The sequence below is a fragment of the Euleptes europaea genome, chromosome 12 (genome assembly GCF_029931775.1).
Source record: "Euleptes europaea isolate rEulEur1 chromosome 12, rEulEur1.hap1, whole genome shotgun sequence".
In the NCBI taxonomy this organism is placed as follows: domain Eukaryota; kingdom Metazoa; phylum Chordata; class Lepidosauria; order Squamata; family Sphaerodactylidae; genus Euleptes; species Euleptes europaea.
This window is the reverse complement of record NC_079323.1, coordinates 58333415-58345651: the sequence shown is the minus strand read 5'-3', so window position 1 is coordinate 58345651 and position 12237 is coordinate 58333415. Positions and strand designations below refer to the sequence as shown.

Below are 12237 nucleotides of genomic sequence, written 5' to 3'. Positions count from 1 at the left end.
TCGAGTGGAAGACATTGTACAAAGCAGTCTATCTTCCTCAAATCTAAATCAAAGTTAACTCAGTTCTTGTCTTGAGTGAGTACAAACAGAAGAAGGAAAGGGTAGATGCTATATAATCTTCTGTGTTCGGGAACTATGGTTTCATAATTTCACAGGAGGATCCTGACATTGAATATTCCACTATATGTACTACTACCTTGAACTACAGTAATTTTAAGGCTTAAATATTTTTCAGAATTATATTTACTAAATTTGGATTCTGCCCTGTTTTCAAAGTTCTTGTTTCAGATTTTTTGTGTATAAAGTTTAGAAATCCACCTTTTAAAATAAGTGAGGGGAAAACTTTTAACGATTGCAGCAAAAGGTACTATTTCTTTGCTTAGTTACAGGGTTTCTTGGAACCCATTTTGTAATTAGTGAATGCTGAGTAAGGTTTGTTGACTTCCTGGGTCAGAAAGTGACTTGGTCAGAGTTCTGCTGTTGAATGGATTAGCTGCTGTTGTAGAAAGCAAAGCAAAGCAGTTTTCCAGAACTACTGGTTGACCAAGACTATTCAGCAGTTAATTTCATGTGCCATTTTCTGAGTCTGTCAATTGCCCAGAGACTGCAGAAGGACACGCTCTGCCCACACCAGGGCCTTAGGAGACTGCACCCTACATGGCAGGGGAAAAACTACAGGAAAGGAAAGGTTAGCCTATTGCCAACTGTTCATTTGAGTCAGATATCATCAGACTGATATCTCTCTTCCTTCCACTTCTCTTCTCTTGTATGTCTTGTTCCTTTAGTGTGTGAGCCTGAAGCCACTCAATCTTGATTGATGTGAGCTACCATATGAGACAGTTGTGGTCTGAAAACAGCACCTTTTGCATACCTGAAGAAGATATTTCACTGCCTTTTGTCTGTTTATAATTTCTCTCATTAGTCTTTATTTTTCTTTTAAAGAAACTGAGGATGTTTTTAAAGTGAAGAAATCAAGTTACAGCAAAAAAATAGTAAAGCTGCTTAAAAGAGAATATAAAGAGGATCTTGAAAAATCTAAGACAAAAGTGGATTCTAATTCTTCAGCTGACGGTAATTGTATAAAATTGTAAACAAAAGTATACTTTTGTGTTTCAAAAATCTAACAGATAGTTATTGAACAAGGTGGTTGTCTTCCCTTCCTGCATGTGTCTCTGCTTCCCTTTCCCCATTTTACACCACCTCCATATACTGTTCTTCCATTTGTCCATTTGTCCCATTGTATTCCCAGACACCTGGAATGGCTGAGAGTGCAAGGAGAGAGAGAGTATGGGCAAAAGTCAGTGGAGACTTTTCCAGCATAAAAGAAGGCTCAAAGACTGGAGGACAGAAATATACAACTTTGTGCAGTCTTCATGGTGTAGCCTTGTATTGAATAGGACTGCTCCATTAATGCTGTGGAGGAAGGAGTAGCAGGAAGGAACAATGACAATCAGTGAGGGGAGGGAAAGCAGGTGGGAGGTACAGAAGCAGGGAGGGGGAGAGCAGGGTGTTGCAGGGAAAGGGATCTCTCCCCCCCCCCCAGTCTTTGCAGGTCCCCTTCTTGCATATTTATACTGATTGTACAGACTTTCAGAGTTGTAACCATAAACTGTAGTCTCAGTATCGGTTGAAAATTTCTAATCAGAGATTCCTAGGAATGAAGCTTCATCAAGTGTATTCTTAGTTTATAACAAAAAGAAACTAATGTCCTTCATAGAATTTTGAAAGGGTTGCATTCAGTAATATTTCAATGGTTTGAATCTCATATTTGGCAGTCCCTTTACTGAAATGAAGCTACCTTGAATTGAGTGAAAACACTGTCTGGATCCAACCAGTTAGTTTTGACATTAGTTGTTTGTAATGTGTGTTTTAGTTTTCAAAAACTTTTAAAAGTTAACTTTTTCCGAAAGGACAGTTAAAATATAGACTTGTGTTACAGCTGAACAGTTGGTCGACAAAACAGGGCAAATTAAAGATGCAGTTCAAGAAGATGGGACTGCAAATAGTGAACAAGGAGAAGAGGAGATGGAAGTTGAAAGTGAGAAGGAAGAAGAAAAACCAAAAGCTGCAGGAGCTTTCTCAAGTGCTTTGTCTTCTCTGAATGTTCTGCGTCCAGGTTAGTGTATTATAGTAACAGCAGTGTTGGTAATATTTGTCTGATTTCATGTAACCATGTTTTCTTCAAATCCTACAACCAAAGTGTAATCTCTGTTAGTCTTTAGCCTCTTCCAAACTGCGCTTATAATCCGCTTGAGTAGCCAGTTGCTAACAATTTTTTTGTGTCATTTCAGACACAACTATTGTGGCTCTTGGCTGCTAATGGATTTTTTAAAAACCTTTTCAGACAAAGCCACTTGCATCCCGTTGGCATCCTAGGGCTCAGCTGGTTTTGATGAAAACTGCTTTCTCTCGTTTTCAGTGCGCTTCGGAATCGCTCCAGTGTGCTGTTTGAATTGTCTAGAGCGCTTCCAAAAGGACCACTGTTTTTCATGCACAGCGTTCTTTTTCAGCATTTTTTAAAATGTTCTAAGATGTGTGCTATAGCGCTGTAGCAGCACCATTCACATGCCTATCGCAGTAGCCGGAAAACAATACCGCACAGAAAAAGACAGCCGGAGGGCGGGGATGGTGGCACTGTTTGAAATAGCCAGAGTGCTTTAGAGGCGGCTCATAGATGGATTGAAAAGAGCTGCATGAAACTCCCGTCTTTGTATCACTTTATTTGGATTCAGGCCAACAATGGATGACATCTGGTTTAGAATGGTAATCTGAAAGGGGCCCAAGTCTTGGAGAATTTTAAATTTCTGTTTTCTAGTCATTATATAATAAAGCCCAGTTATGTAGTTACTCTTTTCATAATATATAGGAATATTTAGTCATGCTGTATCCTTGTTATTATAACAGCTACCATCAGTGTATCAGTGATGATGTGGAAAAGTCAAATATGGTAGCTATGTCACTCTGTGTTAAAAATGCTTTGCCTTAAGAACAATTACGAATATATGAGTGCTAATAAGAGTGTGTGGTAACTGTTTTTACCATTCTTACCATGCTTCCTTGGTAGTTGACATGCAATAATTATTACAACTACTGCTGTAATCTGTGGGCTGGATACCAGTGACAGCATTTAAAATACACAACCTTTCTCTCCAGGAGAAATCCCAGATGCTGCTTTTATTCATGCTGCTAGGAAAAAGCGCCAGATGGCTCGCGAGCTTGGGGACTTCATACCCCTTGACAATGATCCTGGGAAAGGGCGCCTTGTTAGAGAAGATGAAAATGATGCCAGTGATGATGAAGATGATGATGAAAAACGAAGAATAGTCTTTTCAGTGAAAGAAAAGTCTCAGAGGCAAAAGATTGCAGAGGAAATAGGTACTATATCAACATCAGTAGAAAAGTTGCAATAAGTTTCAAATGTCATGCTGTGACTATTTAAAGACTTCTTATTTATGAAGATTTTTAAAAATAAGCTTCATAGTTAAACACAGTCATTAAGATGCTAAAATAAAACCTACATATAAAATAGGTAACAAGAACTAATGAAAAAGTTAGCATCTTAGCTGCAAATAAAGCAAGTTGTGGCCCAAACAACATATGAGAAAATCATGGCCAAAGTTATAGGAGCCTTGACAGACAAAAAAAATTACTCTTATTTTTCCTCTTTGTTGATGCTGTTTATAATATACAGAGTTCTAAAGGCAGATGTCTCTTAAACTGAAGCATTCTCAGTGCCAGAATGTGCTCTTTAGGGTCAGGACTTACTGAAGGATATTGATAGACCTTTATGTACCTACACGGAGCCTTTGTTCATTAAATTATAACTAGAGATAGCTGTGTAATAAGCTGCTTAGATTCCAGGCAGCTTCAGTTTCTTCTTGAAATAACCAACAATTTACTAATGGTACTAACAGTGAAAGAGCACTTCGAGTTGCTATCAAATCCCAGACGTTTATTAGGCACAGAAGTATACCAGTGTCATGGACAACAGTGTAAGCTGAACAAAACAGGAGGCTTCCAGTGTGCTTGAAATGAATGTGTATTGCATTGGCTGCTCACTCCGTTCTCTACAATAGATTTTTAAAGGGTAAGATGGATGCTGAAGATGAGTTCCTGCAGATAGGGACAAAGAAGTGTTGAACAGGCACTAACCTGAGGGCATTTTCACTTTGCTACAGGCAACTAAGCAAGTGGTTATTTGTGTGCTTTATCATATATCAAATTCTGAACCTGGCCTGGTACAGATAGAAAAACCCAGAGAATGGGGCCTGGTTCAGATAGGGGGTATTCTTCTGCAGAAATGTGTGAAAATGGGGAGGTTGTTATATCTCTCCCCACCCAAAAAAAAGAGGGGACTATTGTCTATGCTAGGGGCCCCGTGGCGCAGAGTGGTAAAGCTGCAATACTGCAGTCGAATCTCTGCTCACGACCTGAGTTCGATCCCAGCGGAAGTTGGTTTCAGATAGCCGGCTCAAGGTTGACTCAGCCTTCCATCCTTCCGAGGTCGGTAAAATGAGTACCCAGCTCGCTGGGGGTAAAGGGAAGATGACTGGGGAAGGCACTGGCAAACCACCCCGCAAAAACAAAGTCTGCCTAGAAAACGTCGGGATGTGACGTCGCCCCATGGGTCAGGAATGACCCGGTGCTTGCACAGGGGACCTTTACCTTTATTGTCTATGCTGGGGCAGACAGCATAAAAGAGCGACCCCTTCACCCAGAAATGAGGAGGAGGAGGGAACAGGAGGAGGTGCTGCCACCACAGTCAACCTGAAGGGCAGCAGGGGGAGCTACCCCTGCATGAGTGGGGGGAGAGCTAGAGTCGCCTTCCCACTGCCTGCCCCCCTGCTGTGTGAGCTAGTAGATGGGGTGAGCAGCGGGTTGGGCAAGGGGACTGATAGGAATGGAGAGATGGTGGGAAGTGTAGGGCAAAGAAGTGGAGAAAATACTGGAGAGAGGGGAGATGAATACCTGACCAGCTAGGTTTCATGCTTTCAGCCATCAGTGATCTCATGGCTGCTGGCCCCAAGCAGCATTATACATGGGGAAAACAGCTTTGTAGGAAGAAGCAGGTTCTAGAGAACTGAGGAGTTTCAAAAGCACTTTTTGATATAGCATAAGCATCAACTGTTCAGGGAAAAAACAATCCCTTTGGCTTGCTGAATCTCTAGTTGTATACCTTTAATGATCCAGGCCCTTACAATGACAGTGTAAACAGAGCTCAACTTCAGCAACCTTCACCAGATAGACAAAAACATGTGTCAGACTCTTCCCAAGTTGAAATTTATTTCTGGAACTGAGTGAGGGGAGCCACATATGACCCTTTTTCGTCCAAGGCAATACAGCTTTGAATGTTGTCTTAGAATTTCGTGCTGTTCATTGTTTAGTGTGTTTTAAATCCCTTTTCATTTTGCCTTTATGAACAGGTATCGAGGGAAGTGATGATGAAGCTCTAGTTGCTGGGGAACAGGATGAAGAACTCAGTCGATGGGAGCAAGAGCAGATACGTAAAGGCATTAATATACCTCAGGCATGTATTGCAATAATTTTAAAATGGGAGTCAGTGCTCTAACTGCTGTCATGCTTCCAGTGTTTAAGGGAAAGTGCAACAGGAACTGGCAGCTGGGTGTTTGTGGTGGGTTGGGCATGATGCTTTGGCATTTCTCTACCCCCACACCCCACACTCCAAGGGCCTTCTAGAACTTGACTGTGGCGTTTAAAATATAACTGTACAGTTTTGGGTTCTGTGAGGAATATCATGGTGGGCAGAAATATGACTGGGAAATTTTCCCCTCAAGGGCACTATATGTACTGTTAGATTTTCATATTTTTACAAAAAACAAAACAAAAAACACCCAGTCTTTTGTGTGTGGCCATTTTGCAGTTTTTTGTGATAGTCAACCATGAAGTTTGCAATTAGAAGGAAAGAAATGGATGAGAGATTCATTATTTTAAATCTTAACCACCACCACCCATAAGCACAACAGCCATATCCTTCTGTTCCAGGATTCTGTAAGTGCTCATGGGTTTGATCAGAGCAATTTCACCATCTCTTATTATTATTTTTTAGATCCTCTGCATCTCAGTTACTCCTAACATTCTGTATCTCCTGAAGCACAGTCCTCAGGCCATTTTTAGAGTTACTAATTCGGTTAGCTTACGTAGTAATATTTTTCTGCATGTTATGGGAATCTCTTAAGAATATAGATTTCTACATTGTCTTTTGGTGGCTGCTTTGCTATTGGAGATAGTGTCATATAATGAAATAATGCTTATGTTAAGGTCTCATAAACCAGAATTGAAATAGATGTATCAATATATACTGGATGGTATAGTGGTTGAGAGCAGTGAACTCTAATCTGGAGAACCTGGTTTGATTCCCCACTCCTCCACATGAGCGGCGGAGGCTAATCTGGTGAACTGGATTTGTTTCCCCATTCCTACACACAAAGCCAGCTGGGTGACCTTGGGCCAGTCACACTCTCTGAGCCCACCTACCTCACTGGGTGTCTGTTGAGGGGAGGGGAAGGTGATTGTAAGCCAGTTTGAGTCTCCCTTAAGCGGTAGAGAAAGTCAGCATATAAAAACCAACTCTTCTCCTTCTTCAATCAGGGTCCACAAGGTGGCAAACATTTAAACAATTAAAACACAGTTAATGTTCTAAAATAATTCAATTAAATACATAAAGACATAAAAAAGCACCATACATCCCTTGATTGCCTAATCACCATTCTGCCGCATGACATTTTTTTTTAAGTGACCCTTACTGAGGGTATGCTGGACAAAACAAAAAGTTACCAGTATCGAAGCCTATTCATTGGGAGATATGGAAAATTCAGTGGTGGAAATTTTGGTACTATATTAAGATGTTTCTTCCTTGGATTTATTGGCACAAAGAGTATAGGAGTTTGTGACATCATCTAGTAATCATTGTGGGCTGGGTGACATACTGATGATATATATTGCCAATTTGGATGTTTGATTATTAGATTTTGTGGGCTTTGCAGACTAGAGGTTAATGTTGTATAGATTTTTTTTAAGTATGAGAGATCAGCCCCCGATAGCCCCTGATTAGTTGCATGGAGGTTACTGTCCAGTTCCTCCGGTGGCCCTTTTCAGGGACAGGAGGGATTTAGGAAAAAGATGCTATCTGTCAGTTACTATCCCTTCATCACCCTCCACCTCATCCTCAGAGTGCACACCAATACATACTGACTAGATGCTTGATCACATTACTCCCTTCAACAAAGAAAGACTTTTCTCCCTTGAAGGAAGGCTTAGCAGATGAGTCAAATGCTCCAACTTCAGGCATGTACATATAACTGGAAAACCAGGTTTTGCATATAAATCATTTGTGCTTAGATATTTTCCAGTTTCATTGTGAGATGGTGAAAAATGCATTCATTGCTTTCTTTCTGGACATGTATTTACATACACAGGAAGGAAATTATTGGCTTAGTAGAACTGTAAATGTAATTTTAAAAAAATGTATACAAGACTGAATTAGTTTTGTGACAAATTGTTTCTGTTTATAAAAGAGTATGTATGATTCCAATTTCATACCTGTTACATATTTGTATGTGTTACCATGTTTTGTTCCTGTAGGTTCAAGCAAGTCAGCCTGTTGAAGTGAATAATCTGTATTACCACAATACCTACCAGGCAATGCCTTATGGGTCCTCTTATGGCATTCCTTACACATATGCTGCTTATGGATCTTCGGAGACAAAGTCTCAAAAAACAGATAACACAATTCCTTTCAAAACTCCCAGTAATGAGATGACTCCTGTTTCTATTGATTTGGTAAAGACGCAGCTTAAAGACAGGTAGGGCAGACTCACTTTTTAAAACTTAAGACCTGTCCCCTAGGTTTCTGTTCTCAGGCATTTTTAGTCTGGGGGGCAGATGCAGAATTCATCGCTGGATGCATACTGACTGGATCGTCATTATAAAAAAAAGAAGATAACAAGCTATGTTCAAAACGCTACTTGGATTACTTCTCTGGAAGTGAAGCTTAAATGTGACCACTTGAACATTGCTGCATCTTCTGGACGCTGAAAAATAATTTTATAGCCAAGGAACTGAAAGGACAGTGAAGTTTAGCTTACCACACGGTATTTTTATGAGAAGTATAAATTGGTCTTTTCTGAATAAGTAAACACTTTAGGCATGAGGTTTAAAATTCTGTTTTAAAAGTTGTACTATATTCACTGGATATCCAAAGTGCTGAATATTAACTGAACACATGGTTGTGCATCTTAATATAAATAGCGGCTTGCATTCCTCTTCATAGACTTTTATAATTTTGTAAGGGGAGGTCAGTCAAATTAGTAAAAATCTATGGTTAACCATTTGGGGTTAACAAAGTCTTAATGATGAGCTTCAAAGAATTGCCCTTTCAAAATTCACTATGCCTTCTCTGGAGATCAACAGAAATTAAGAATGCACAGTATCATGTCAAGCTAGCAGCTTTGCAAGTGACACAAAGGAAATAGAGGAAATGAAAGGTACCTGGTATCTATAGCAGGCCAGCTAAATTGAAATATGTGCCATGTGGTTATCGTGCAATTTAAGAAATGAAGGAGCACCCCAGTGCTAGTATCCATATCACATGTGCCAAGGATTCTTGAATATTATAGGCATGGGGGAGGGGATGTGAGTGAAAACAGTAACAGTCTGAGGGTAGAAGGTGCTGTTGGCTTTTTAAAAAATGTGATAAATTTATGTATTCTGTTTTAGAGGCAATTCATCGTACTTAGGGTTGTTGCACAGCTCAGCTTTTGGGACAGGCTAGCTACCTTTTGACACAGTGAATACAACTTCAAAATGTTAGTGTTACATCTGGGGTTTGTAAAGTTTTGCTGTTTTAAAAATTCAATAAAGGAGAAATAATGTAATAGGTTTTTGGATGTAAATGTATATGTCCATTGACCTTTAGGTTGGACTCAATGAAAGAGTTTCAGAATGCAAATCAGCAACAACATGAGAAGCATCAGCAAAGCCGTGATGACTCTATCAAGACAATTGAAAGACTGGAAGGGTCTTCTGGGGGTATTGCTGAACGGTATAAATTTCTGCAAGAAATGCGAGGGTATGTCCAAGACTTGCTTGAGTGTTTCAATGAAAAGGTAAGAATGCAAATTCTATTCATCCTTTTCAGTAACGAAGTTTAGTCTGTGCTCATGTTCTCTTGTCCATGCCAATAAAACACTCGCCACCTATTTGAAGGTTTGGTTTTAAGGAATTTCCAGTCCCAGGGAGGAATATAGCAGAATGCTAAGGTTGTGACTAATTCTTAGTTACTTTTCTGTCCCTGAAAACCATTGTGGTGCACAGTGACAACTTTTTTGTGTGTTGTTTAATTTGTATTTTCCAGTGTAATGTATTGAGAAGAAAAGAGAATATGTACAACAATGACTCCACATCTACTCATGGTTTTAAAAACAAAAAACCCTTAGGAAATCAGCACTTAGAATTGGTTTTTTTAAAAGAACTTTTAAAGGCCTGGCCATTGGAAAACAGGAATCAGCTTTTGGATGAGTCTTCTGTTCTAGAATCTTGCAGTTCTTATACATTACTACACTGCATCTCAGGCAGTTCTGTCCTTTCCTGTACAGTTTACTTGCATTCGGTAGTTCAAAAGATGTGTAGTAGTGCAAACAAATAACCTATTGTCAAACTAAATACAGGATGAATTTGCTGGTTATGAGGGTTTCTGTGAAATGCTGATGCTATTAGGTGTCTTGAGAGCCTTATAGATAATATACGTTGGAATAGGGGTGGGGGGTTGTAGTGAGAACTGAGTGAAATTGTGTCTTGTTTGCCATCCTGCCAGTGGAGTTTCTGCTCCATTGAACAAAGAGAAAGGTGTGTGTGTGTGGGGGTTTTTGCCCAGTTGCCCTTCCTCAGGTCCCCCATGAAAGTCTTGTCTGAGAGGCTTCCCCAACCCCCATCAGGTTTTCAGAGGTTTCAAGCCTACTGCTAAGAGGAGGTACAAAGGTTCATTGTCCATGAGTATCTTTTGCTCTTGGTTTGTAGTATCCAATCCATTATTTTAATTTTAAAAAAAATTAATAAAACTGAATTAGAATTCTGTTGAATTTAGATGAACAAAATTGATCTGGAGAAAATAAGGTCTTGGATGTTTCTTAGTCATGCTATCTAACAAGGTTGGAAGCAGAATAATCTGGAGGAAGGACCCCAGAAAAGATCTAAACTACACTTAGAAAATTCTCTGCACTTGCATATGCAAGTTAGCTATAGTTGGAAAGGAAAAAATGGGATGTACACTGGAGTACAACTGAAAGGCAGTTTCGTTAACACTTGAAGCAACAGTGAAATTAATGAGATTTTGGCCTTTATAGGCCCAGTGTATTGGCACTGAAACTCAGTGACCTAACCATCCTTAGACTGTGAGGAGAATTCTATAGGCATGTATACTCCTACACCTTCCCTCTTCCACTTGGGCATGTCCTCACTCCCTTTTTCAGTTTCAGAGCTTGCTATAGTTAGTGTAATCTTAAGAATGTATTCTCAGAGGTAAATCCCACTGAGTACAATGGGCTCAGTCCCTGGTAAGTATATTTAGAATTGTAGCCTCTGTTTAGAGGTGTGAGAGGTCAGAAGAATTTTTCCAGTAGAAAAACTGGGACATTTTAGGGACCACTAGAAAAATTCTCGTACACTGTAGACATATACAATGCTTTTGCTTAAATGTAAATATTTTGGCAATAATATGTTATAATGTGTTTAATGGTAATGCATTATTAAAGAGTTCCGTGTTTTCAATAATATAAACTTTAGCTAAATATCCAGTCCTACCTATTGTGACTATGAGAGAGTTTCTGTCCAAATCATACACTTTCTTCTGTTTACTACATAATTTGTTTTCTGCTTTCAACTTTTATTTTTTCCAGTATCTCAGATGGCAAAAATTTAAGGATACATGTTCTATGATAGCATAAGATGCATCTGTTTGCAACTCTTGTGTGTAAAATGCTGTCAAGTCACAGCTGACTTATGGCAACCCTGTAGGGTTTTCAAGGCAAGAGACGTTAAGTGGTTTGTCATTGCCTGTCTCCGCATGGGTTGAGAGGGTTCTGAGAGAACTGTGACTGGCCCAAATCACCCAGCAGGCTTTATGTGGAGGAATGGGAAATCAAACCTGGTTCTCCAGATTAGAGTCTGCCACTCTTAACCACTACACCACACTGGCTCTTTTTAAGTATTGGGTATACTTGCAGTTTTTCTTATAGAAAACCAAGACATTTATACGATAATTATGCCAAATAGTACAATTTCATACACTGAGTTAGAAATTACGTGTTTTATGTTAATCAGTAACAAAGTTTAGGTTTGCTAGAAAATTAAGTATTACAGATGTATTAACTGTACCCAAAATTTCCATTGTTTCCCCCCCTGGCTTCAAACTTGATGGAAATTTTACATCTCTACCTCTATTACATGTGGAGCAGCATTTTCAGTAACCATCGCGCAAGGGTAGTTTGCAAAATCACTTCTAGCAGTGATTGCAAAACTGGTTTGATGCTAACTATGGTTAGAGAAAAATCCATTGCACGCAGGTAGAGATCATTTGGAGAGGAAGAAACTCCCTCATAACTTTCCTGATTAGGTGATCCATCAGAAGAAGGTTAGCATTGAGTTGAGCACTGATGATGATGTTTGCATTGGCTTAGCATGAAGGATGGGTCTCTGTGTTAGGGCTGCGCACCTTTTCCCCCCCCCCCCTGGCATTTTTTGGGTTCAGCTTTAATAAAGCCGGAATTTTTTGGAAAAGCTGAATATAATGGATTTGGCTTTTCCGAAACATTTGAAAAATTTTGGGTTTATTAAACCTGAACCTAAAAAATACGCAGAGTAGAGCTGAACCCTGGGCTCTGTGGATCCTAGCGTTCAATTCTGCACTGCTGGGCATTCAGAACTATGCTGCTTGCCGGCTCGGACCTCCACGTGGAGGTCCGAGCTGACAAGTAGCTTGGATCTGAACGCCCTGGTGTTCAGATGCATGCTGCTTGCAGGCTTCGAACTCCAGGTGGAATTCGGAGCCAGCAGGCAGGGTGGATCTGACTCCGGTAAGTAAGGAGGGAGGGGGGGTAATGGCAGCATAGCCAAAGTGGCCCGAATAATGCCGAAAACATTCGGCATTATTCAGGATTGGCTTTTTCAGATTCCCTTATTGCTGCCCTATTTTTTTTTACCAGTAAACCCCCACCCCAATAC

At 39.9% G+C, this 12237-nt stretch overlaps 1 protein-coding gene across 1 annotated transcript in view; it reads left to right on the top strand.

Moving 5' to 3' along the window:
• PAXBP1 (PAX3 and PAX7 binding protein 1) overlaps positions 1 to 12237 on the top strand; it is a 34212-nt gene that overhangs the window by 5345 nt on the left and 16630 nt on the right. Inside the window, exons 2-7 of the mRNA XM_056858479.1 lie at positions 943 to 1071; positions 1940 to 2116; positions 3154 to 3375; positions 5424 to 5527; positions 7603 to 7823; positions 8936 to 9125. Coding sequence (XP_056714457.1) covers positions 943 to 1071; positions 1940 to 2116; positions 3154 to 3375; positions 5424 to 5527; positions 7603 to 7823; positions 8936 to 9125 — 1043 coding nt within the window. The remainder of the gene's footprint in view (positions 1 to 942; positions 1072 to 1939; positions 2117 to 3153; positions 3376 to 5423; positions 5528 to 7602; positions 7824 to 8935; positions 9126 to 12237) is intronic.